This window comes from Oncorhynchus clarkii, chromosome 15, assembly GCF_045791955.1.
Source record: "Oncorhynchus clarkii lewisi isolate Uvic-CL-2024 chromosome 15, UVic_Ocla_1.0, whole genome shotgun sequence".
Classification (NCBI taxonomy): Eukaryota; Metazoa; Chordata; class Actinopteri; order Salmoniformes; family Salmonidae; genus Oncorhynchus; species Oncorhynchus clarkii.
The window spans coordinates 32,617,713-32,644,827 of NC_092161.1; the positions used below are offsets into that span (position 1 = coordinate 32,617,713).

The window sequence follows — 27,115 nt, forward strand, 5'->3', positions numbered from 1 at the left end:
ACGTCTGTACAACGTCATTACGTTAATTCTTTCACGCAATCTACTGTAATTTGTTTTTGCAGCATTTTGTAGAGCAAGCCACTTATTGTATTTGCAGTAAATTGTAGATACATGTTTTCCCTTCACATGTTGGCTATTAATTGTAGTTTCTTAAAAATGTGGTTTTAACTTAAAGTAATATGTAAACACACACAGCGTGTGGTGTCTCTCAAATTTGTATCAGTTCATTTTAAACGCTATTAATGTAAAGTAACTGGAAAGTAAATAATCCTGAATTCAAATATCAACTAAAGTTGTGCCTGAACCACTAGATGGCTCTTACTTACATCAAAACAAGGACTAGCAGCTACAGTGCACTCAGGAAAGTATTCAGACCCCTTCACTTTTTCCACATTTTGTTACATTACAGCCTTGTTATAAAATGTATTAAATAGTTTTTTTCCCCTCACCAATCTACACCCAATACCCCATAATGTTTGTACATTTATAAACATAAAAACATGTAAATATCACATTTACATAAGCATTCAGACCCTTTAAGTACTTTGTTGAAGCACCTTTGGCAGCGATTACGGCATGAAGTCAAATCAAATTGTATGTCACATACACCGAATACAACAGCAGTCAGGGAGAAGGGCCTTGGTCAGGGAGGTGACCAATAACCTTACAGTGAAATGCTTACTTACAAGCCCTTAACCAACAATGCCGTTTTAAGAAAAATACCCCAAAAAAGAAATAAATAAAAGTAACAAATAATTAAAGAGCAGCAGTAAAATAACAATAGTAAGGCAATTGACAGTGGGTACGAGTACAGAGTCAATGTGTGGGGGCACTGGTTGGGTATGACGCTACAAGCTTGGCACGCCTGTATTTGGGGAGTTTCTCTCATTCTTCTCAGCAGATCCTCTCAAGCTCTGTCAGGTTGGATGGGGAGGGTCGCTACACATTATTTTCAGATCTCTCCAGAGATGATCAGGTTCGAGTCCGGGCTCTGGCTGGGCCACTCAAAGACATTCAGAGTCTTGTCTCGAAGTCACTGCTGCGTTGTCTTGGCTGTGTGCTTAGTGTCGTTGTCCTGATGGAAGGTGAACCTTCACCCCAGTCTGAGGTCCTGAGCAGACAATTCCTTTGACCTCATGGCTTGGTTTTTGCTCTGACATGCTCTGTCAGCTGTGGGACCTTATATAGACAGGTGTGTGTCTTTCCAAATCATGTCCAATCAATTGAATTTACCACAGGTGGATTCCAATCAAGGTGTATAAACATCTCAAGGATGATCAATGGAAACAGGATGCACCTGAGCTTAAATTTCGAGTCTAATAGCAAAGGGTCTGATTCCTTATGTAAATAAGGTATTTCAAAAAAATGTTTAACCCGTTTTCGTTTTGTCATTATGGGGTATTGTGTGTAGATTGATAAGGAAAAACTTTAATTTAATACATTTTAGAATAAGGCTGTAACGTAACAAATGTGGAAAAAGTCAAGGGGTCTGAATACTTTCCGAATGCACTGTAAATTCAGTAGACTAACAGCCTCACAAAGGCTAACAATGAATATAGGGCCAGGCAACTTTTCACAGGGGAGTCAAGTCATTGCAGTCAACAACAACAACACCTCAAAACAAGATACTTTTTTAATTAAAGAGAAACAACTGTTTATTATTCAAAACAAACCATGAATATACTTATTCCAAACTTGAAAACTATTGCTGCTAAAAGGTTTCATGTGCATTTGTGAATGTGAAGGTGTTTAATGTTAATAAGGCACAGGAAAGATAACTGACAGAGGATTTAAGATGTTTGTAATGCACAACATGGAAGTGTTTCAAGATAAAACAGTGTTCACTGTATGGCTTTACGTACAGGAGTAGCCAAGGGCACATTCTGTCATCATTCGACAGATAAAAACAAAAACTTCACACAATGTTGCTAAAAAAAAACTGACCATAACGTCTGGTGTAAGAAACCATTCATATATTATCCTCTATTAATTTACAAATGATGTATTACAATAAATCAAACTCTTATCTCTATTTAGATATAAACGTACACCAGAGCAGAACATATCCCCGCCCTGACATATACCCCTCCATTCTCAACATAATTCTATATTGCACTGAATCCCTCAAAATATACAGCGTAGAATATACTGAACCACAATTTCATCCTTTTTTAGATGTGCATTCAGTGGTAGGATTTTGAATCACTGTACTAGTAATTGATGTTTATTAGCATGAAGAAAACACATGGAAGTAAACAAAGACCAAATAACACTGCATGACAAAAATACATAAAACAAATTAACTGATCATCCATGTTCATGGCTTGTAACTACCATAGTAGCCATATCTGTCCCTTTGATGAGAATTCGTTCATCAATAGATATGGAGTCCATTCAATGTCAAATAAAAAATAAAATAGGATTTCAACATAATTTCCTTCAATAGTAACAAATAAAAATGAAATCCCTGCAAATCTTAATTAGTCCATTTTAGCCCAGTTATACATGTATAAACATTGACAACTTAGAAAAAAGGCAGTAAAATGTGCTTTTTTTTTGTTGACACATGAACCTACATTTTCTGATAAACGTTTTGCTTTTAACAGGACAATTTTGCGAAACTTTTGACGTCGTTGAAGAGTGCAGGAACAGCATATTACAGTCAACCTGAAGTGGTATCTCCACTCAGGTCGACATGATAAAGCACACACATTTAAATGGCAAAACAAATCGAAAGAAGAGGAAAAAGGATGTGCCCTTTGATAAGCGATAACACTATGTGAAAGCAGAGTGTGTTCCCATGAATGTCAACTGGTGTTTGTGATGATGGAGGTGCGGTCTTCCTGTGTCATTCTCTACCTCTCTATGCCTGGACTGTTTTGCGGTTGCCATCTTCAGTCAGATCATACCTACATGACGAGACAAGGAGTGAAAACACCAGTGGAGCGGACAAATGACAATGGCAGAAATTAAAACATGACTAACAAATACAATCCAAATCTAATCAAACTTTATTTGTCACATGCGCCGAATACAACAAGTGTAGACCTTACCGTGAAATGCTTACTTTCAAGCCCTTAAGTAAGCATTTCATGGCAAAGTCTACACTTGTTGTATTCGGAGGCATGTTACAAATAAAGTTTGATTTGATTTTGATTGTATTTGTATCATAATAGATACATATGATTTTTCTTCGAGCAATTGTCTCACACCCAAAGATGTAATCATGGAATAAACAACAAACAACCTAGTTCATTTCACCAAATCAAATTTGTATCAAATGATAACACAAATACAACACAGAACTGACAATACAAATTGGGTAAAGGAGCATCTTACCATTGTGTCCAACCCTTGGATATATCCTCACCACTCAAATCCACAATCACCTACAATAAGTACAGTCGCATTGCTAGAGTCAACAACAATCAGATAATTCATCATGAAAATAAAAGTCCTTCACTTTTAAAGTACAACCATGTTGTGTCCCAAATGGCACCCTTTTCCCAACACAGTGCGCTCATAGGGCTCTGAAGTATTGCACTATATAGTGATGGATTCGGACTTCTAACCTTGAAAATATGAAACATCCTTATTTGTGTCACTGAGGGAGAGAGGGGAATGTGGAACATTTGCATTCTGTCAGAATATGATATTGTTAGACATCGGGGATCCTATGGGAAGGAGAAGGGCCACAGTCTGGTACAAGATAACAGGACAGCCGTTGGGGAGGAGTGTGGAACTTGGGGCCAGGGTCAGGTCAGATGAAGTGAGGAAGAACTGATCACTAAAGTTCTGTCTAGCAACTGAGGTGTATTGGCTGTTCAGATGTGTAAGGAGGAAAATTCACCTAAATGTATACCTGTGCTGGTGGAACAATGTCTTTGTCTTACGCAGCTGTGTGACCCAGTGGGTGAGTAAACTTGGTCTGAGCTTTACTAATCGTAAACTCTTGATTTAGAATAGGGTGCCATTTGGAACAGACTATCTTTTGTGAGGAGACACTTACCTTCCCGAGGAGTCCTCTGTGTTTGGACAGTATACTCCCTCCGTTCTTCACAGCGATGTCCAGAGTTCTCCTGTGCAGCTCCACCATGGACACACTGAACTCAAACCTGCAGATGAACAAAACACACACTTTAGGATTCTCCTTTGTTTATTTCTGAGTGATGATTTCCTACTGCAGTGATACTGGGTGATGAATGAATATAATACATGATGTGATGAATTTTTGCGATGGTTACATAGTTGCATAATGTAGGAGGTGGCCATAGAGATCATATACAGTATATTACTATTACTTAAAAGATCTATAAGTAATTCTATGGAGGTGGCCTACAGTGAACGTCCGAGTCAGAACTCACGTTTGATCATACACAGGGTTCAGGGTTTTCTTTATGGTGCTGGTTTTCCTCCGGCCTGTCCGGCTCTTGTCAGGGAGCAAGTAAACCCGAACGAAAGGATCTGATCCATCCTTAGTGAACGCAATGAGGTTTCTGAGGGCAAAATGTACAGGGGTCATTCAGGCACATTGAAATCTGAACAGAGGGGCGGTTTCCTGGACACAAATTAAGCTTAGTCTTTGACTAAGGCACTTTCAATTGAGAATCTCCCCCCTTTTTCGATATTGTCTCATTGCTGCAACTCCCCAACGCGCTCGGGAGATGCGAAGGTCGAGTCATGCTTCCTCCGAAACATGACCCGCCAAACCACGCTCCATAACACCCGCCCGCTTAACCCAGAAGCTAGCTGCACCAATGTGTCGGAGGAAACATCATCCAACTGACGACCGGAATCAGTCTGCAGGCTGCACGAAGGAGTCGCCAGAGCGCGATGAGCCAAGTAAGCCCCCCCGGCCGAACCCTCCCCTAACCCAGAAGACACTGGGCCAATTGTGCACCGCCCTATGGGACTCCCCGTCACGGCCGGTTATGACACAGCCTAGGGTCGAACCCGGGTCTGTAGTGGCACCTCAAGCACTGCGATGCAGTACCTTAGACCGCTGCTCCACTCGGGAGGTCTAGGACAAGGCATAATCTGTGTCCAGGAACCTGGCCTATACAGTATATTTGGCTAGTCTAGTGTGATACATGAGGCCACTGACCGACAAGCGTGCACCACCACGATGAGCTTGTTCCTCTGGGAGCTGTGGCGGACAGTCAGCTGGATCTCCCCCAGGGGGTACGGACTAGGGGCAGACCCACTGAAAATGCAACACAGCACAGATTATGGATTTGACTTTACCTCATGATAGTGATTATGTGTGTGTGTTTGTGTGTGCATGTATGTGCACGTGAGTGTGTGTGTGTGTGGGATTTACTTCTGCAGCTGCCTGAGCCTCTGCTGCAGCTCTTGGGTGGCGAAGGGTAGGGAGATGTCCGAGGCCAGGCTGGCCATGGAGTCCTTATGGGGCAGGTGTTTCTGTGAGTTGGATATGGTGGTGCTCAGGTTGGAAGTGCTCCTGATAGAGGTGCTCCTGATGGGGCTGCCTCCGTACGGCTCCTCCTTTCGCTCCTCCCTGCGATGGAGGGAGTGGGTGGAGGCCTCCATGGGTGGTGTTGGGGTGGTGTAGGCTGGGGGGAGCGGCGACTCCGATGCGGAGAGTCTCTGGGAGGGGACGGTGGGTTTGACCTCGCTGGCTTTCCTCACCTGGACAGAGGAGAGCTGGTCCGATGCACTTGTCTGCTTCTCCAGGCACAGAACCTACGACACAGACGAGCAGAGCACAGTACCTTAAGAATACTGTACACTATAATGGAAAACTGTAAATAATATGGGAATTTGGGGGTCTATAGTAAAATACTCTGAAACGTTTTGCTGCAGCATACTGTCAATTCTAAAGCATTGTGTGTAAATGTTGTGGGCGGGGCAAAGTATTGCTGTGTTTTGAGAGGTCCTGTAATACCACCATCTTTGGAGCGCCAAAAACACTTTTGACCACTAGTGGGTGCCAGGTATTGTTGTTTCTGGCTCATTAACATATTTTGAAGATTGATAGATTTGTTGCACCCGTGATTGAGAATGCTATACCAATTGAATGCCTATGTGGTTATAGTGCCCCATCAATTTGTATAGGGAACAGTTTGGACTGGCAGCAAGTCTTCCAGAAAATTGGAACGGAAAGACTATCGTGCAAGCCTTCACCGCTGCTCGATCAGCTGACTTTTCCAACTTGATTGAGGGGAATAAAAACAGTCCAGCTGCTTATTGGACCCTATTCTAACTAACTACTAAAAGAGCTACTTCCTGCGCTTGGTCCTCCTATGTTGAACACAACAAATGGATGGGGCCACAGTGTCTCCTGACCCCTCCTGTCTCAGCCTCCAGTATTTATGCTGCAGTAGTTTGTGTCGGGGGGCTAGGGTCAGTTTGACTCCTTGTTGTCCCCAGTCCACCTGGCCGTGCTGCTGCTCCAGTTTCAACTGTTCTGCCTTATTATTATTGGACCATGCTGGTCATTTATGAACATCTGAACATCTTGGCCATGTTCTGTTATAATCTCCACCCGGCACAGCCAGAAGAGGACTGGCCACCCCACATAGCCTGGTTCCTCTAGGTTTCTTCCTAGGTTTAGGCCTTTCTAGGGAGTTTTTCCTAGCCACCGTGCTTCTACACCTGCATTGCTTGTTGTTTGGGGTTTTAGGCTGGGTTTCTGTACAGCACTTTGAGATATCAGCTGATGTACGGAGGGCTATATAAATACATTTGATTTGATTTGAAATGGCTCCCTATCCTCCGGATGTGTACCAAACTCACTAAAAGTGACAGAAATAAAGACTTTCCTGTAAAAGCCAAACCTTGACCCGGAAAATGTTAAAACTGAAAAAGCTGCTCAGCAACTTGCTGCCTTCATGAAGACAAATAATATATATAAAACTCTCCAGTCTGGTTTTAGACCCCATCATAGTACTGAGATCGCACTCGTGAAGTTGGTTCATTACCTTTTCATGGCATCATACCAAGGCTCTGCTCCTGTCCTCGTGCTCCTGTCGCTTTAGACACCATCGATCACCACATTCTTTTGGAGAGATTGGAAACCCTAATTGGTCTACACAGACAAGTTCTTGCCAGGTTTAGATCTTATCTGTCGGAAAGATATCAGTTTGTTTCTGTGGATGGTTTGTCCTTTAAGTTTCGGTGTTCCGCAAGCTTCCGTTTTAGGACCATTATTGTTTGCACAATATTCTACCTCTTGGGGATGTCATTCTGAAACACAATGTCAACTTTCACTGCTATGCAGATGACACACAGCTGTACATTTCGAAGAAACATGGTTAAGCCCCAAAATTGCCTACCCTGGAAGCCTGTGTTTCAGACGTAAGGTCATTTTTTAACTGAGATAAAACAGAGATGTTAGTTCTAGGTTCCAAGCAACGAAGAGATCTGCAGTTTGATCTTGATGGTTGTACAGTCGTCTCAAATAAAACTGATGGACCTGCTCTGCCCTGATCTCTCTTTTGACGAACATATCAAAAATATTTAAAGGGCAGCTTTTTTCCATCTTCGTAACATTGTAAAAATCCGAAACATTTTGTCCAAAAATTAATTCATTAGCTAATACATGCTTTTGTTTCTTCAAGATTAGACTACTGCAATGCTCTACTCACAGGCTACCGGACAAAGCACTAAATGCACATCAGATACTGCTAAATACAGCTGCTAGAATCTTGACAAGAACCACCCAAAAATATAATAATACTCAAGTGCTAGCCTCTGGCTTCCTGTTAAGGCTAGGGCTGATTTCAAGGTTTTAACTGAAAACCTACAAAGCATTATATGGATTTGCTCCTACCTAACTCTCCAATTTGGTACTGCTGTAGATACCTACACATACACTTTGGTCACAAGACGCATACCTCCATATTGTTCCTAGAAGCAAACAGCTGGAAGCAGGGCTTTCTCCAATAGAGTTCTATTTCTATGGAATTGTCTGCCAATCCAGAGAGAGACGCAGACTTGGTCTCAACCTTTAAGTATTTACTGAAGACTCTTCAGTAGGTTCTATGATTGAGTGTTGTCTGGCCCAGGGGTGCGAAGGTGAATGGCAAGGCACTGGAGGAGTGACGAACGCCTCTTGCTGTCTCTGCCTGGCCGGCTTCCCTCTCTCCACTGGGATTCTTTGCCTCTGACCCTATTACGGGGCTGAGGCATTGGCTTGCTATAGTGCTCTCGCATGCCGTCCCTAGGAGGGGTGTATCATATCGTGCCAGGCTTTTTTCCGCTATATTGAACTTGAGTGGGTTGAGTCACTGACGTGATCTTCCTGTCCCCTGACCCCCCTGTCTCAATCTCCAGTATCTATGCAGCAATAGTCTATGTGACAGGGGACTAGGGTGTGTCCTATCTGGTGTAATTCTCCTGCCTTATCTAGTGTCCTGTGTAATCTTAAGTATGCTCCATCTAATTCTCCCATCTCTCTCTCTCTGAATGCTTGGCTATGAAAAGCAAGAAAATTGACATTTACTGCTGACCTGTTGCACCCTCTATAACCACTGTGATTATTATTTGACCCTGTTGGTCATCTATGAAAGTTTGAACATCTTGAAGAACGATCTGGCCTTAATGGTCATATACTCTTATAATCGCCACCGGGCACAGCCAGAAGAGGACTCTCTAGGTTTCTTCCTAGGTTCCTACCGTTCTAGGGAGTTTTCTAGCCACCATGCTTCTACATCTGCATTGCTTTCTCTTTGGGGTTTTAGGCTGGGTTTCTGTATAAGCATTTTGTAACATCTGCTGATGTAAAAAGGGCTTAATAAATACATTTGATTGATTGAAGCATTTAGGATTTCCAGCAAATTGTGTTGAAAATAGGTTTATTACCCAAGGCTTTGTTCAACACAGTGTACATTAGTGGCACCTGCTGGTCAAAATAATTTAGAGCAGCCAAATTATTATAGATGAGGTCCCACATGCCATAGCGCGTGCGCAGCGTAGCCTATTTGTCTTCTACCGAAACGAATACCAAACCAATCAGGGGGTTGATCAACAAAGCTTCGGACTTCATTGATCATATGCTTCTGATAAAGTGATACAGGCAACGGCGCACTGATTTGAAGTACACTGCTTAGCGATTTTGACGCATGCCTTGGGGCTCCGATATCAAACCTAACATCACTACTGTAATGTGTAAACACTTAACCTAGCAGCCAAACTGCTTGCACCAATCCCTTGTAAATACAGTAAAATACTGTGAAATACAAACCTCTCCCCTCAATGAATTAATGAATTGATCCATCCATTCATTCACAACCTTTACGGTATTGTACTCTGTGTCATTACACAATACTTGCTTTGATACCGTATTTATGTTACAGTAGTTGTACTGCAATATGAAATACAGAATTTTACTTGCCACCAAGCTGCCTGTAAGCTGTCAAATTCACAGTAACCCCTTCACAGTGTACATTGTGATGGGAAGTTCTATTGACACATATCAATCGGTAACTTTTTAAAATAGACAGCAGGTCTATTATGGTTGCATCTCAAATGACACCCTATTCCCTAAAACGTTGAGCTCTACGGGCCCTGGTATAAAAGTACAGTAGTTATTTACAGTTGAAGTCGGAGGTTTGCATAGACCTTAGCCAAATACATTTAAACTCAGTTTTTCACAATTCCTGACATTTAATCCTAGTAAAAATTCCCTGTCTTATGTCAGTTAGGATCACCACTTTATTTTAAGAATGTGAAATGTCAGAATAATAGGAGAGAATTATTTCTTTCATCACATTCCCAGTGGGTCAGAAGTTTACATACACTCAATTAGTATTGGGTAGCATTGCCTTTAAATTGTTTAACTTGAATTGTTTAACGTTTCTGGTAGCCTTCCACAAGTTTCCCACAATAAGTTGGGTGAATTTTGGCCCATTCCTCCTGACAGAGCTGGTGTAACGGAGTCATGTTTGTAGGCCTCCTTGCTCGCACATGCTTTTTCAGTTCTGCCCACAAATTGTCTAGGGGATTGAGCTCAGGGCTTTGTGATGGCACTCCAATACCTTGACTTTGTTGTCCTTAAACCATTTTGCCACAACTTTGAAGTATACTTGGGGTCATTGTCCATTTGGAAGACCCATTTGAGACCAAGCTTTAACTTCCTGACTAATGTCTTGAAATGTTGCTTCAATATATCCACATAATTTTCAATCCTCCTGATGCCATCTATTTTGTGACGTGCACCAGTCCCTCCTGCAGCAAAGCACCCCCACAACATGATGCTGCCACCCCCACGCTTCACGGTTGGGATGGTGTTCTTCGGCTTGCAAGCCTCCCCTTTTTCCTCCAAACATAACGATGGGCATTATGGCCAAACAGTTCTATACTTTATTTCATCAGACCAGAGGACATTTCTCCAAAAAGTATGATATTTGTCCCCATGTGCATTTGCAAACCGTAGTCTGGCTATTTTATGGCGGTTTTAGAGCAGTGGCTTCTTCCTTGCTGAGTGGGCTTTCAGGTTATGTTGATATTGGACTCGTTTTACTGTGGATATAGATACATTTGTACCTGTTTCCGCCAGCATCTTCACAAGGTCCTTTGCTGTTGTTCTGGGATTGATTTGCACTTTTCGCACCAAAGTACATTCATCTCTAAGAGAAAGAACACGTCTCCTTCCTGAGCGGTATGCCGGCTGCGTGGTCCTATGGTGTTTATACTTGCGTACTGTTGTTTGTACAGATGAACGTGGTACATTCAGGTATTTGGAAATTGCTCCCAAGGATGAACCAGACTTGTGGATGTCTACAATTTTTTTTCTGAGGTCTTGGCTGATTTCTTTTGATTTTCCAATGATGTCAAGCAAAGAGGCACTGAGTTTGAAGGTAGGCCTTGAAATACATCCACAGGTACACCTCCAATAGGCTAATTGACATAATTTGAGTCAATCAGAAGCTTCTAAAGCCATGACATAATTTTCTGGAATTTTCCAAGCTGTTTAAAGGCACAGTCAATTTAGTGTATGTAAACTTCTGACCCACTGGAATTGTGATACAGTGAATTATAAGTGAAATAATCTGTCTGCAAACAATTGTTAGTAAAATTACTTGTGTCTTGCACAAAGTAGATGTCCTAACCGACTTGCCAAAACTATAGTTTGTTAACAAGACATTTGTGGAGTGGTTGAAAAACGAGTTTTAATGACTAAAACCTAAGTGTATGTAATCTTCCGACTTCAACTGTACATAGGGAATAGCGTGCCATTTGGGAGGCAGCTATAAATATCCTTACCCTGAGAGCCAACTTGAGTTTGAGTGTGGAGCTGGGTCCAGAGTTCCTCAGGGAAAACTGCTGAGTAAACGTCATGTCTTCCTCCTCCAACAGACCACTCAAGGGGACTGTAAGATTACCCAGGGTGCACTTGTGCTTGTCATCCTTCACCTGGGCATAGACAGTCCAACAAAGGGTTAACATATTAGATATCCTATAATTCACATACACTTACTGTAAACTCAATGTTTGACCCATCCAAAAAACATCAGATATGTCTAAAGTACATAGTGTATAGAAATACAGTGCATTCAGACCCGTTGACTTTTTCCACATTTTGCCACATATTCTCCATGTCTTCTACAAAGGATAGGAAAGGTTGCCAGATATTATAAAATGTAATTGCAGATCCCCTAACGGAGTAGTGTACTTTCTCTGGCTTGAAATGTTGCGTAACTTCCTTTATCCAATGATTAAAAGGAGGAGGAAACCGATCCTTCCACTTAAATAGTATAAGATATCTAGCTAAAAAAGTAGTAAATGCCAGCATGTTGCCGGGTATAACTGAGGGGCCTCCTGTGGTGCCACTCCGAATAATGCAATAAAGGCAGAAGGTTCTATGGGTCTCTCGAGTATCTAAGAAAATGTCTCAAAAAGTGATGTCCAGAAATCTGCCCATTTCGGGCATGTCCAAAAATTGTGTAATAAAGTAGCAGGAGCCTGCTAACATTGGTCACAAGTGGGATCTATTTCTAGTCTATTGGACAATTTTGCCTTTGTGCAATTTTTTGATTTGACCTTTATTTAACAAGGCAAGTCAGTTAAGAACAAATTCTTATTTTCTATGACAGCCTAGGAACAGTGGGGTTAACTGCCTGTTCAGGGGCAGAAAGACAGATTTTGTACCTTGTCAGCTCGGGGATTTGAACTTGCAACCTTTCAGTTACTAGTCCAACGCTCTAACCACTAGGCTACCCTGCCGCAATGCAGCCGACAAACTATTTGAAATTGAGTTAGAGCATGTCTTAAACATATAGATGGAGAATGTATTCTCTGAAGCATACTCTGCCAAATTTAGTCTCAAAGTTGTTCACCTAAATCCTCTTCCCATTGGTTCTTAAGAGAGTGCAGGGAATCCAGATTGTGCGAGTGTAAGAACGTATAGATCAAGCTTATACCTCCTTTGATATAAGGGTTCACTTTAAAAATAGAATCTAGAAGGGAAGTAGCTGGGTGTGATGGGAAGTATGAGAGTATGAAGATTCAAAACTACGCAAATGCAGTATCTAAAGAAATGGGATCGAGCAATATTGAACTTTTGTACTCACTGTTCAAAAGATACAAAATCCAAATCAATGTACAAGTCGTTCAGTGCGGAGATCCCTTTTCCGGACCAGATAGGAAACACCCGGTCAAATAATGATGGAGAGAATGCAATGGTTCTTTAGTAAATGGGTCAGAAGTTGAAAATTCACTGAGACCAAACGATCGCCTGAACTGTTTCCAGATTTGTTTTAGAATGTTTCTTAATAGGGATTTTTGGTGTATTTGGACACAGGCTCAGCTAATTCAAGTTTTGAGCAGAGTAAGGCAGCTAAAGAGGTGGGGCCACAGGATGAGATCTCCAAGGTCAAATAAATAAATAAATTAGCTTCATAGAGAACTTTCAAATTGTGTGTGACCCAAATATTTCAATTTCTGCATAGTCACTCTGAAGGGCACAAGACTACCAGACATTTGCATGGCAGAGTTTGAGGAGAATGATTCCTCAAATTCGGAAAGCAAGAAAAGAGAGAGTTCATCTGAGAATTAAAAACTACAAGAATTTGCTCGGAAAATCGGGTCCAGAGGATTTACCAGAATGCATAGATTTAATTGCTAACACAATCTCTTTTACAGAGAGCTGTTCTTCTCATTCAGCAGCTCTTTCAGGCTCAACTGTAGGAAGTTCTCAAAGAAGGTGTCGAGTAAGTTAGCATTATCAGCCGATTTCCGAAGTGTATAATTGTGAGTAAAAGTTATGAAAGCATGAATTGACCTCTGAACTATCAATTACATTTGTTACCCAGCTCGTCAGTTGTCTCATGTATGGTTTGATTTGCGGTTCTGGTGTGCTAGCATTTTCCCCTGATTTCTCTTCATGTTCGTCATTTTTGTATCAAGATTTACTAACTACATTTTCAGCCTGTCGAGTTGAAAGAAGAAAAAAAAACTCTGTCTGAAGTGTTAGACGTTGTTTCAGTAAATCTGCGAATGAAGAGGTTGAATATGTCATATTAAAATCCAAGATTTTATTTGTAAATTCCCCCTAGGCGTTGAATATTGCACTTCCTTAATGTTGCGCTGTACGAAATAATTTGGCCTTCATTGATTCCTATACTGTTGTAGGAGACATTCCAGGGGTTTGAATAAGCTTGAGAAATAACATTTGAGATGATATAAAAGAAACAAAGGTTTCTTCTGATAGCAGTAGTGAGTTAAGCCGCCAAGGGCGATCATTATTATAATTTTTTTTAACCTTTATTTTTATTTATTTGAATTTTTACCCCTTTTTCTCCCCAATTTCGAGGTATCCAATTGTTAGTAACTACTATCTTGTCTCATCGCTAGAACTCCCGTACGGGCTCCAGAGAGACGAAGGTTGAAAGTCAAGCGTCCTGCAATACACAACCCAACCAAGCCACACTGCTTCTTAACACAGCGCACATCCAACCTGGAAGCCGGCCGCACCAATGTGTCGGAGGAAACACCGTGCACCTGGCAACCTTGTTTAGCGCGCACTGCGCCCGGCCCGCCACAGGAGTCGCTGGTACGCGATGAGACAAGGATATCCCTACAAATTCTTATTTATTAGGCTGTGTATTTGGCATAAGTAGTTTCATAGTAAGAGGAGAATGATCCCAAATGACTATAGCTTGGTAATCACACTCCGTAATAAGTGGCAAAAAATCTATTCTCTAGGGAAAAAGTAGTCTATACATGAGAAGGTCTTATGAATTGGCGAGAAAAAAATAATACTCCCTAGCTGTGGGATTGCGGAAACGCCACAAATCAGATATGCCATATGTCTTAAGAAATAGCTGAATTGTGGATACTGTCTTTGATGAAGATGATACCTTAGGAGAGCCAAGCTCCAGATTGGGCGACAGTACACAATTCATATCACCACCTAGTACTAGGTGGTGAGTGTCCATATTTGGTAAATCGAGAAAATACATTTGTGAAGAATGAACTGTTATCTCAGTTTGGTGCATAAATGTTAATCAAGATAACAGGTGTATCATTTAGTCTTCCTACTACAATAATGAAAAGGGCCTGCTGAGTCAGCTTCTACACTTGACATTGTGTCACGTTCGTCATAATGAGGAGACCAAGGCGCAGCGTGATATGCGTACATACTACTTTTAATAAAGAATGAACACTGAACAAAACGAACAAAACGAACAAAATAATAAAACGAACAAAATAACAAAACGAACCGTGAAGCTGATATGAGAAGTGCAGACAGGCAACTAAACATAGAATAATAACCCACAAACTATCCAAGGCATATGGCTACCTAAATATGGTCCCCAATCAGAGACAACGATAAACAGCTGTCTCTGATTGAGAACCAATCTAGGCAACCATAGACATAAAAACACCTAGACTGTAAAAACCCCATAAACATAAACCCTCGTCACACCCTGACCTAACCAAAATAATAAAGAAAACAAAGATAACTAAGGTCAGGGCGTGACACATTGCGAACGGTATGTTTTTACTCATTAAAAATGGCTGCCCCTCTGGTTTTAGAATGAAAATTGGAATGATATGATTGACCGATCCACCCTCCTTTTAAACGACAGTGGTCGGACGTGCGGAGATGTGTCTCCTGAAGAAAGGCGATATCTACTTTAAGGCAATTTAAATGACAAAGAACCCTTTTATCATTCACTGGGTGATTTAAAGATTTAACATTCCAGCTAGCAAGTGACTGAGCAACCAGCTCTCACTCTCATATTATTAGGCCTAGCCATGTAAAGTCAGGTGGGAAAAGGATAGTAGCCAAATTACAATAACAACTGATCCATTAAACATTTTCCCAAAAATAGCAAATAAAAAAAACAAAAGTTGAAGAACAATAAAAAACAAACAAAAAAATACTCTGAAGTCTGGTATGAAAAAGATAACCCACCCTGGTCACCTAATAGAACAAGGTAACTGCTAACACCCACGTAAAGATATCCACACATGATGTGCTTGTAGTGGGGATCACTAAACCTATCGAGTAGAGAGCCCCGCTGAAATAGCGAAGGATTTAAAACAAGTTGCGCATTATAAATAATTAAGAAATACCAATTTACAGGCTGTTTTAAAAGAAAGTATAAAACATTTTATAAATCACATCTTACAGCAATACCACTACGTTAGCAGCAACTTCTTTAAAGAAATTACATAACCTAATAATAGAAATGTGCTTTATCTACCCTGGATACGGGTACCATCGAGAAATAGAAATGAGCAGCTCCAACAAAAGGAGAATTGACTCACCCGAACTAAGGCACTAATGCTACTTAACAATATCAACTGATACCACTGGCAACGCTATACAGTATCTAGAGACTGAGTCAGCAGTGGTAGACACATTCGTCCATTACCCTAAATCGCCAAATCAACCATTTGCTTCGTCCGACCTCTGTAGGATGTTCAACCTTACGAAGGCCATCGCCTTATTGGGGTCTTGGAACTCTTCCTCGGTGCCGTTGTATGTTATACGGAGCCGGGTAGGTAAAGCCACATCATACAGAACGTTGATCGTCCACGGAGCAGACTCTCAACGTTGCTGAAAGCGGCACGGTCACGAGCAACGCTGGGGGCATATTGTGGAAAGATAGAAATGGGTGCTCTGTTACATCGAAGTGGGCCAAATTCTCTGGCACGCCGAAGAACATCAATACAATCCTGATAGTAGTGTAGTTTAGCCACAATACCCGCAAGGTTTTTCGACAGGCTTTCTTGCTTGAGAGCCCGTATGTGACCGGTCTACAAGGATGTCTTTATCTAATTTGAGGGATTCCTTCAATAACTTTGAGACCGAAGAAGTCGAACTTGAGCTCGGGTCCTCAGCTGCCCCCTTGATCCTGATATTGGATCTTGGCATATAACCTTGTAAATGTATGCATTGTTCCTTAAGGCTAGCCACATCAGTTTTGAGCCTCTTAATCGTGGTTTGTAGTGTAGTCGTGTCATCGGAGCATGTTGACAAGCCTTGTTCCACATCGTAGACAGTTTTTTTTTTTTGTGTATCCAGTTCATTGTGAACCCTTGCAGTATGCTTTGCGAGTTCATTCTTGACTGCTTGTAACTCCGACTTAATACAATTGAAGTCCTCACTGAGCGCCTCCTTGAGTTCCGACTTGAGTATAGATGAAATGTCCGCTCTGAAGGCAGCAAGAATCTCGGCCTTCAAATCCTCGGTGGGGAGGAGCCGCTGCTCCAAATTTGTTGAAGAACTCAAGCTCCTCGTCTTGGACATAGGGTATTCTCTTTTGTCAGTGTCTCCGCTGAACTTAAACTTTTGCAGGTTATGCACCATTTACGCATTAACACAAAAATAAAGGTTGAGCAAAGTAAATCACGTGTTTCTTAGTTCTTTTTGGGTCAAAGCGCAAATAAAGTATTAAATAGATACAATTTCAGCAGTAGCTTGGAAAAACGTGGCCCACTCCGTGACCTACTCCACTATAGCGCCCTAGTTACAGCCTTATTCTAAAATGGATAAAATAATAACAATCCTCATCAGTCTACACATAACACCCTATAATGATTTTTTTTGCAAATGTATTAAACATAAAAAACAGAAATAGCTTATTTACATAAGTATTTAGACCCTTTGCTATGAGACTCGAAATTGAGTTCAGGTGCATCCTGTTACAATGGCATCCTTTTTCAAAATGTTTCTACAACTTGATTGGAGTCCACCTGTGGTAAATTCAATTGATTGGACATGATTTGGAAAGGCACACACCTGTCTATATAAGGTCCCACAGCTGACAGAGCATGTCAGAGCAAAAACCAAGCCATGAGGTCAAAGGAATTGTCTGTAGAGCGCCGAGACAGGATTGTGTCGAGGCACAGATCTGGGGAAGGGTACCAAAAAATAAATGTCTGCAGCATTGAAGGTCCCCAAGAACACAGTGGCCTCCATCATTTTTAAATGAAAGAAATTTGGAACCACCAAGATTCTTCCTAGAACTGGCCGCCCGGCCAAACTGAGCATTTGGGGGAGAATGGCATGGGGCAGAGAGGTGACCAAGAATCCGATGGTCACTCTGACAGAGCTCCAGAGTAACTATATGGAGATGGGAGAACCTTCCAGAAGGACAACCATCTCTGCAGCACTCCACCAATCAGGCCTTTATGGTCAATGGCCAGATGAAAGCCACTCCTCAGTAAAAGGCACATGACAGCCTGTTTGCCAAAAGGCACGTAAAGGACTCATACCTTGAGATACAAGAATCTCTGGTCTGATGAAACCAAGATTGAACTCTTTGGCCTGAATGCCAAGCGTTACGTCTGGAGTAATCCTGCACCATCTCTACGGTGAACCGTTGTGGTGGCAGTATCACGCTGTGGGGATGTTTTTCAGCGGCAGGGACTGGGAGACTAGTCAGGATCTAGGGAAAGATGAACGGAGCAAAGTACAGAGATTCTTTATGAAAACCTGCTTCAGAGTACTCAGGGCCTCAGACTGGGGCAAAGGTTCACCTTCCAACAGGACAACGACCCTAAGCACACAGCCAAGACAACGCAGGAACCGTTGTGGTGGCAGTATCACGCTGTGGGGATGTTTTTCAGCGGCAGGGACTGGGAGACTAGTCAGGATCTAGGGAAAGATGAACGGAGCAAAGTACAGAGATTCTTTATGAAAACCTGCTTCAGAGTACTCAGGGCCTCAGACTGGGGCAAAGGTTCACCTTCCAACAGGACAACGACCCTAAGCACACAGCCAAGACAACGCAGGAGTGGCATCGGGACAAGTCTCTGAATGTCCTTGAGTGTCCCAGCCAGAGCCCTGACTTGAACCCTATCGAACATCTCTGGAGAGACCTGAAAATAGCTGTGCAGCGATGCTCTCCATCCAACCTGACAGAGCGTGAGAGCTTCTGCAGAGAAGAATGGGAGAAACTCCCAAAATACAGGCGTGCCAAGCTTGTAGCGTCATACCCAAGAAGACTCGAGGCTGTAATTGCTGCCAAAGCTGTTTCAACAAAGTAGTGTATAAAGGGTCTGGAGGGGGGGTTCCAATAAATTAGCAAAAATGTCTAAAAACCTGTTTTTGCTTTGTCATTATGGGGTATTGTGTGTAGATTAATGAGAATATAAAAAAATAATCAATTTTAGAATAAGGATGAAACGTAACAGAATGTGGAAAAAGCCAAGTGGCCTGAATATTTTCCAAATGCACTGTAGATCACCTACCAGTTGTGGTATGGTGAAAAATAAATGTAAATGTACAGTACATCGTTGTTAACTAAGGTGTGGGACAGTACCTCCACTTCCAGCTCCTGCCTCCTGGGATTATGGACAAGGAAGGAGAAGGCTTCCTCCCACATTGGCTCATTGGTCTTATAGCGGATCTGAAGACAACACATATAGAATAGAATACAATGAAATAGAATAGAATAACTGTATTTATTTAAAACATCCTCAAAGTGTAAGAGAAATATGAGGTATTCAATTATAATTTCCAATTATCTACAGAAACCATGCCCACAGTAGTTTCTTACCTTACTCTCAAATGATTTGTTCCCAACTGTGAAATAGACATAAGGACTTGGTTCACTGTGAGAGATGACCAGGAAAAGAGTGGCTCTGAACGAGTGTTACTAAGACATAAACACACACTGAAAACATTGTTATTCTTCAGCTAATTGTAGTAACAAAGTTATTATACAGTAAAAACACACTGAAAATCACTGATAAAATGGGTAGAAGTGTCTATCCTGAGATAAAAGAGAATATCATTTAGGCTGCATCCCAAATGGTTCCCTATTCCTTATTTATATTTTTTTGGGGGGGAAATGCACAGTAGCTAGGAAATGGTCAACCTTGGTCTTAATTCTTCATTCTGATTTCAAGCTCCTTCTCAGCTTTGAAATCCAAGAACTTTCACTGTTGGCAACCGGTTTATAATAGATGCCTTGTGCATATAACAATGTGTGTTTCCCAAATGCCACCATATTCCCTGTGTAGTGCACTACTTTTGAGGAAGGCCCATACCGTAGGCTCTGGTTAAACGTAATGCACTATATAGGTAATAGGGTGTCATTTTGGACACATCCAGTGTATGAGTCTAAAGTTACCAAACTTAAGTGCATCCCTACCTCCTGGAAATGGCTTTAGTCTGATAAAAAAAAAAGATTGATTTATAAAACAATCTGAGAGAGACACAACCCCAAACTATCACATGCCAGAATATGTTTTTAGTCAGAAGTCAAAAGGAATGGTTAAATGCAGATTTCCATTCAGGACAAATTATTGTATTAGTCCAAGCTCTATATTAAAATGTGCACACTCTAAAAAATGCTGGGTAAAAAACAACTCGGCGCTGGATAAATCGTGGACAGAACACATTTTGGGATATTTCAACTTTCTTTGAAGACTGGAGGTGTGGCTTAGTAGGGGCTTAGTAGGGGTTAGTAGGCGCATGGCCTTATTATAGTTATTTTTGGTCACTCGTGATAGTAAATGTCATTCAGGTCAATCTGTTCTATTGTATTGCCATCACATGCTAAGATAGAGCAATGACACTTTTGTAGCTTTAATGAGGTTTATAGAGTTTTTCAACTGGCCACGCATATTCCCATGTTGATATAGTTACCACTTTGTTATAATATTTAAAAACATTTTTGATAAATGTATATATGTAATGTGCAAAAATATTGAAGGAAAATGTTGATTTGCAATGTACAAACTCAACATGAACAAGAATTACCTTTACTTTCATGGGTGGCCAAAAATAATTATCTGGAAGCTCACCCCCAGGCCATGTCTTCTTTAAATATAAATGTAATAACATTATTACTTAAACATTAGAACAAAGTGGTAACTCTCCCAACATTGGGATATGCTTAGGCACTTGAGGAACTCATACTCTTGTGTAAACCCCATAAAAGCTACAAAAGTGTGCGCAACCTTAACATATGATGACAATACAACAGAACATATTTACGTATACCTGTGGCCAAAAATAACTATCTGAAAGCCACAACCTACTAAGCCACGCATCCATTCTTCTGATCTGGCAGGGTCATAGCTCAATAACCCCAAAATCAAATTAGTTGGGTCAACTGGTTGGGTCAAAATAACCCAACGTGTGTTCTGTCCAATATTTACCCAAATTGGGTTATTTTTAACCCAGCATATTTTTGAGTGTAGAGGGTGAGTGAGGTTTTGATTTCTCGTCCCCCTCTAGTTCTATCTCTCCCTCTTTCTTCATCTACCAAATGACCATGTTTTGAGCTTTGATGAACATTATAGTGCATGTCATTAAACATCTGTGGCCATTTTGTATCAAGCGTCTCAGAGTAAGAGCTCGGATTTTGCATTTAAGATCACAATGAATAACATTACATGACAGAGGGACCTGGATCAGCAGTCTAATACTCTTGAGATGCTCGATGCATACGGCCCCTGGTTTGTAAGGGTCCAGGTATGTTAAAAATCCAGTTCTCATAGTGTGCAGTAAATTAAATGCTATAATGTGATGCTTGAAGCGATAAAAAGAGTACAGACAGACATAGACAGAGTGATCACCCATCTCCAAGCGTGAATGAACAATTACTCACAATGAATAAACAATGCGTTTACCATAAACGAGCAAAATAATCCAAGTCAATTTGGATGGCACAAAGTAAGGACGGGCACAGACTGAGACCATTATAAGCTGCCTATGTGTGCTGGCATGCATCATCCCACTTTCTTACTTTACCTTCAGGGATTTATAGACAGAGGCTTGTTTCAACACGTCATGGTTGAAATTAAACCGGTCGCTCTTTAATCCAAAGGGGGGTGGGGGGGGGGAGAAAAATCACATCCGGAGTTAGTAGGACGAGGGGACTGAGTACGATTAGGTTTAGCTTTGGTCCAGGATGTCGCTAGTGAGCGTGTAGCCGAACGACGGGCTGGACCAGAACTAGATTAGGTTGTCTTAAAGTGGTATGAAAACAACAACAATCCAGAGAGAATAGAAAAGGAAAGGAGACAGCCAAGAAACAAAGCAAGAGGATTGTCCAAGATATAAATTTAAAAAAAGGCCCATCTATGAACAATAGAGAACAAAGCAGACATTACAACGAATGGAGAAGGCAGAATAAAAGAAAAGCTGTACGGTGAATGAAAAGATTCTTCTATTCGGGAGAAGCTATAGAATGATTGCTGGGAGGACCTTGTGATGGGGGATGTTGTTTTTGCTCAAGCTAATAAGAGATCTGACAGTATGTCAATATTCTCTGACTTAGACTTAACTGTCCACTAGACAGACACTAAAAGCAACAGCCGTCAACACATCCTTAAAGTAATGCGCCACAAATAGCACCCTCAATCAAATACCCTGAAACCATCAAATCAATAGTTCTTGGAAACCATATTGTCCCTGCATGTACCTTGTTGTTGGATGAAAGATGAAGCACTATCCTCTATCCTGAGTTATTGGAATTATTATTTAGTCTATAAGATAAAAAATATTCATGATCTACCCGCTATCGAAAATTGTATAATAATATTATTGGATTTAGAACCATGCAGCAGAGTCAATCGACATGCTTTATGGTACAAGACTCACTGCAGCAGGTCTGTTACTTAGCTCTGGTCCAGGGCGTCATTCGGCTACACTTCCACTACCTTAGTGATAGTAAGAGCGCAGCCGAACGTCGCCCTGCACCAGAGATAGTCTGTTACGGTTCAACCCCACCACACACTACTAATGCTAACTCTAGGATGCAGAGTACCGGAGGACTCACAAATAAGGTTCTATACATTGAGGTATTGTTCTCACAAAATACTAGGCCAGATGCTCTCCTCTCTTTTAAGTTTCCACACCCAAAGCTCCCTGTAAAGACGCTCTTTATAGGGAAAGAACAGGGAGAGAAGAAGTTAAATAAAATATGGCTAAGATGCTAAAGAGGCTAAGACTGACAGGCTCATTAAGGAGTTGACTGTCTTGGGCTGATATTGACCCTTATCTGTGGGTTAAGGTCAAAGGTAAACGACAGTGTTGGAGAAGGAGACAAAAAAAGGAGTTTCAACAGACAGATACACAGATGAATCCATTGAGGTGCTCATGTCACGTTAAATGCGTGGAAGACCAGATAGACAGGGGTCAAGATGAAAACAGTCAACTATGGCATGTGGACTGAACTTCAGTGCGATGTTTGCACAACTACACGTGAAAATGTGTAACTGAAAAGGCTTTCTGAGCTGCGGTAAAAAATATTTCGGAAACATTATTTTCAAGTCCAATTTGGCGTGATTCACAATAGCTCCCTTGGGCGGAGTAGAATATGTCCAGAAATATATTACATTGTTCTCTGTGTCCTTATTCACATCATGTCATAGGCCAACATTTGTTAACATTAACAGGAATGTGTATGGCATGGGAACAATTCAAATCATTCTACAGTAAATGTAATCATGTACAGTATGCCAAATCAACCGTCCTGTAATTTGCTTTTACTTGCAGCAATTCAATCATTTTGTGCCTCACTCCACCACCAGAACACTCCTTCAACCCTAAACCACTTTAACTGAACAGTCCTGTCATCCAGCTCCACTCACCGGCAGGTTCTTTGCCGAGTCCAAGTACACCACCAGGAGAGCAGACGAGAGTCCATCATTGGCCAGGCTTCTGTCAGCTCGCACGCTCCTCAACACCTGATTGGATAGGAGAGACAGGCGGAGGTCACTACTGAGACAAACTGGACTAGGAGAAGTGAGCAGCCTTCTAATTCACATCTAAATGTAATACACGTGACAATAGCAAGACCGAGAGAGACAGGCTAAGTCAAGGTGTTCAAGCTAGCCTGCTGGTACGATGCCATTATATACGCCTGGGCCTGTCTTGAATTATCATACGATTGGGAACGGGGGGTAAGAACCCAAATTGAAAAGATAAGGGGTTGCCTGTGTGTGCTAAATGGGGCGGATTCCGACCCGTTTTATGCACTTTTCTCTCTATTCGTATTCTGACCTTTAACTTAAGCATGAGAATAGCATGCTATTCACCCGCTATTCATTTTGGGGTGGAGATCTAAGAAATTAAGGTAAATAAGGTCGAGCAAACCAAGTGGGAAAATGATCTACTTTCTGTTTCCAATAGAAATAACAGCATTCTCCATGCAGTGGTATTTATAATTGACAATCGCATTTGATAAGAGCTAAGTCAGTGAGTAATCCATTTGTAGAAGAGGATTGTAAATACACATTGCAATCGTTTTAGATGATTTTTCCTGATGATCTCTGGACACGAATGTGAAACCAGTCATATGGATGCAAACTGAAAATCGTATCAACATGACATGTATTGTGGCCCCTTTTCCAAAAGCGAAGTGGGCTATAAATAGCTGTGCTGATTTTCCGAATTTTAATTGTGTGCCCTCAATTTAAGTGGCATGAAATTTGGAGACCCAGGCTATAGGCTTCTGTAGGGATGAACCTGCTGAGTTGATGTACGCGCTTTAAAATGTTTTCATTATTGTTAGGTTCTAAATGAACAGAGTACAAAAACTAACGGACACTTAATCAAGCTCAAACCAAGTTTATTCACCCACTGGGTCATACAGCTGCATAAGACAAAGAACATTTTCACACGCACTGATATTGAACCCTTTCTCCTACGCTGAGCCCCTCCTTATACATCTGAACAGCCGATACACCTCTGTTGCTATCCAGAACATTAGTGATATATGTTCTTCCTCACTTCATCTAAACTGACCTCTGACCCAAAATCCTCACTCCTCCCCAACTCATGGCTGTCATGGTGACTTGTACCAGACTGTGTCTCTTCTCCTCCCATAGGATTCCCTGATGGCTAACAATAACATATCCTGACATAATGTAAACATACATTACCCCTCTCTCCTTCAGTGACATGAATAACTATATTTCATGATTTCAAATGTTAAGAAATCAGAAGCCAGGCTTTTCATCATTTTATTGTACAATTTGTATCATGTTAAATATTAGTCACTATCAGGAGCCACCATCAGTAATACCCACATACATTTATAACGGCCACTTTAGTGTTAAGTTTTCTTCAATTTGTAGCTTACATTTTGCATCATTCCATTCCGTCTACCTTTATTTTCTCTGTCACATCTGTGTAGTTGTTCCTGAGGGTTGCTAGCATTAGTGGATCACATTAGGCTAGCGTTGGGCTAGCGTTGTGCAATAATTCGGGACATGTAGCGAGCTGAACATTATTATGGGTGACAGTTTTCATCACTGCATTCTACACCAGAAAGTTGGTCGGCCGTCTTTGATGTCACGTAGGTTGATACATTCCTATGTTTTCATATATAAAGCCCTTTTACAAAAACTCCCACTGTACATAACATCATTACTAAACTTTAGACATACGAGTTACTGCACCCAGTCTCAGGGACGGCTAACTCTGGAAATTCCTTTGGTCTCTACAGTTATGTAAATCAGCTTTTAGTGTTTTTGAAACTTATCTGTGGAACAATCTTAAAAATGTCCTGAAATGTGATGTTTTGGTGCCTCTAAGCCAATTTCCTTTCTGTTTGCATTTTGAATTTAGATTTTGATGTGTGTATTTTCTGTCATATACAGTGTATATCATTCAGGACTCGTCTGTAAAAGAGACCTTGGTCTCAGTCTGACTCCCTGATAAAATAAAGGTTACATTTTTAAAAAAGTGTGTGTATTTGTAGTGTATATAGATTTGTGAGTATTTTGAATGCTGCACAAAATAAATGTCCATGTAAATAAAATAATTTAATATCAAATACTGCACCTGGTCCATCTTTTCAGGGGTGGAGAGCAGAGAGAGCCACTCCAGTTTCAAGTGTAGCTTCCCCGAGGAGACTTCTTCCAGATCAAACCACTAGAACGACAGGATGTTCAAGGGTGCATTTCAAATGGCACCCTGTTGTCTTTATGGTGCACTACTTTTCACCAGGGCTCTGGTAAAGAAGTAGTGCACAATATAGGGAATATGATGACATTTGGGACCTACATACCCTAAATCTCAACAGAGTAAAGTAGTGAGTGAATCACACCAACAGGGATGGCCGTCTCCCCAGACGTAGTGTAGGAGTGATGGATAACAACACAGTATCTTCAAATTGACAAAGGCAGGATATTATAGTAAGGCAAAATCGCTATCCAAGTGCAGAACTGAAGACAAGCCTCTTGTTCTATTTTCATGATTTTTTTCTTCTTTTAACCAAATGAAAAAAATTATGAAAAAATATATCGGATCAGCGGGTGGATTTACCTCATCGACCTTCTGCTCTTTGTGAAGCTCCGTCATATCGATCATCAGGCTGCAATCGAAGACACAAAGATTGGATAAGAAATCAGTAGGTAGGATTAATCACAACAGAAGCCAAATTGATTCACTGATACAGCATGTTGGCACTCCGACCCAGTCAGGGGCCAATAGGGCTCCACTCAAAAGTAGTGCAATGCATTGGGAATAGGGTGCCATTTGGGACGCAGACAGCACACCTTGAAAGAGAGAAGAGACACATTAAAGTTATCATTATTATCTGTGATGTACTAAGTATCTGCCATCAGTGTACAATAGTCACAATAGGAGTTGGACAGAAGCTCTGCTTCTTGGGCCTCATCCCAAGGGGATAGCATAGCTTTGGTCCAACTCCTCATGTGACTATTGTACACTGATCACAGATACTTAGTACGTCACAGATACTTCAATGCGTCTCGTCTCTCTTTCAAGGGGCCACCCTTCACTGTGACATATAGGAGGGAGGTTTTTTGGTGAGAAGGTAGATGCTAAGTCTGCAATAGTTCTGCTCCAGGGCGTCACGTGCGGTTTGCTAGCGCTGAAAGCTCGGCATCAGCAAGCCGCACGTAACACTCTGGACCAGAGCTAAGTGTGTGACATTTTCGGCTAGATAAGATCATTTGCTTGATATTGGATACAATAACTCACAATGCAGAGGACTAATAAGCCGTGTGAGCATGGGGTGATAAGAAAAAGACACACTGTAAATCATTTCCTGTTGTGTTTACGGTAACTTACAGGCAACTGGCTACCTGTAATTTACCGTACAGTATAGTATATAACTTGCACTTCTAGAGGCCTTAACAAAGGTAGTGATGGGACGACTGATCCCGTAACTCCGTAGCCTCGATGCGGTTTTCAAAGAACTACTAATTCGACACAACGTACCGATGCTTGTAACTAAGTGACAATACCACGTGATGACGACGACGGTTGAAGCTTTGTACGTCACACTACCATCAGCCTGTAGAGCAGTGGTGAGTGAGTCTCTTGTCTTGAATCCCCATAAAGACGTGTTTATTTTTGTAAGTAGTTTTCTTCGAAACACTGGCTTTTAAATGATGAGTTTCGACAGGCATAGGCAGTTTTTATTTTATCTAACATCCTAAATCATGCAATGGAGCAAACGTCTTTTTGTAAATGTTTTTGGTATACATTTTTTTTTTTAAACAACTAGGTTGCTAGTTTCAAAGCATAGATGGAAAGGTTCAAAGAAACATTACTACTACTTTTTTTTTTAACCGTGTGTTGCAAAATGCGAGATCCGACTGATTTAGGTACTGTAAACTGAGCTACCATTTAGGCACTACACACCGAAGACAATCTAAGTCAATTGGTAAATAAGGTGTCCAGTAGAGGTCGGTGTTTGAAAGCAAC

The 27,115-nt window shown here is 41.3% G+C and overlaps 1 protein-coding gene across 1 annotated transcript in view; it reads right to left on the reverse strand.

Moving 5' to 3' along the window:
- Window positions 1-1,626: 1,626 nt before the first annotated feature.
- The window catches only part of LOC139367220 (extended synaptotagmin-like protein 2b), a 55,751-nt gene continuing 30,262 nt past the window's right edge, over window positions 1,627-27,115 (reverse strand). Inside the window, exons 11-24 of the mRNA XM_071105434.1 lie at window positions 25,706-25,754; window positions 25,223-25,312; window positions 23,026-23,121; window positions 21,182-21,244; window positions 19,835-19,852; window positions 18,978-19,034; window positions 18,741-18,827; window positions 11,227-11,376; window positions 5,321-5,703; window positions 5,105-5,203; window positions 4,365-4,496; window positions 4,010-4,115; window positions 3,340-3,389; window positions 1,627-2,909 (exon numbers count right to left, since the gene is read on the reverse strand). Of these exons, the coding sequence (XP_070961535.1) occupies window positions 2,864-2,909; window positions 3,340-3,389; window positions 4,010-4,115; window positions 4,365-4,496; window positions 5,105-5,203; window positions 5,321-5,703; window positions 11,227-11,376; window positions 18,741-18,827; window positions 18,978-19,034; window positions 19,835-19,852; window positions 21,182-21,244; window positions 23,026-23,121; window positions 25,223-25,312; window positions 25,706-25,754 (1,426 nt within the window). The 3' untranslated portion in view covers window positions 1,627-2,863. The remainder of the gene's footprint in view (window positions 2,910-3,339; window positions 3,390-4,009; window positions 4,116-4,364; window positions 4,497-5,104; window positions 5,204-5,320; window positions 5,704-11,226; window positions 11,377-18,740; window positions 18,828-18,977; window positions 19,035-19,834; window positions 19,853-21,181; window positions 21,245-23,025; window positions 23,122-25,222; window positions 25,313-25,705; window positions 25,755-27,115) is intronic.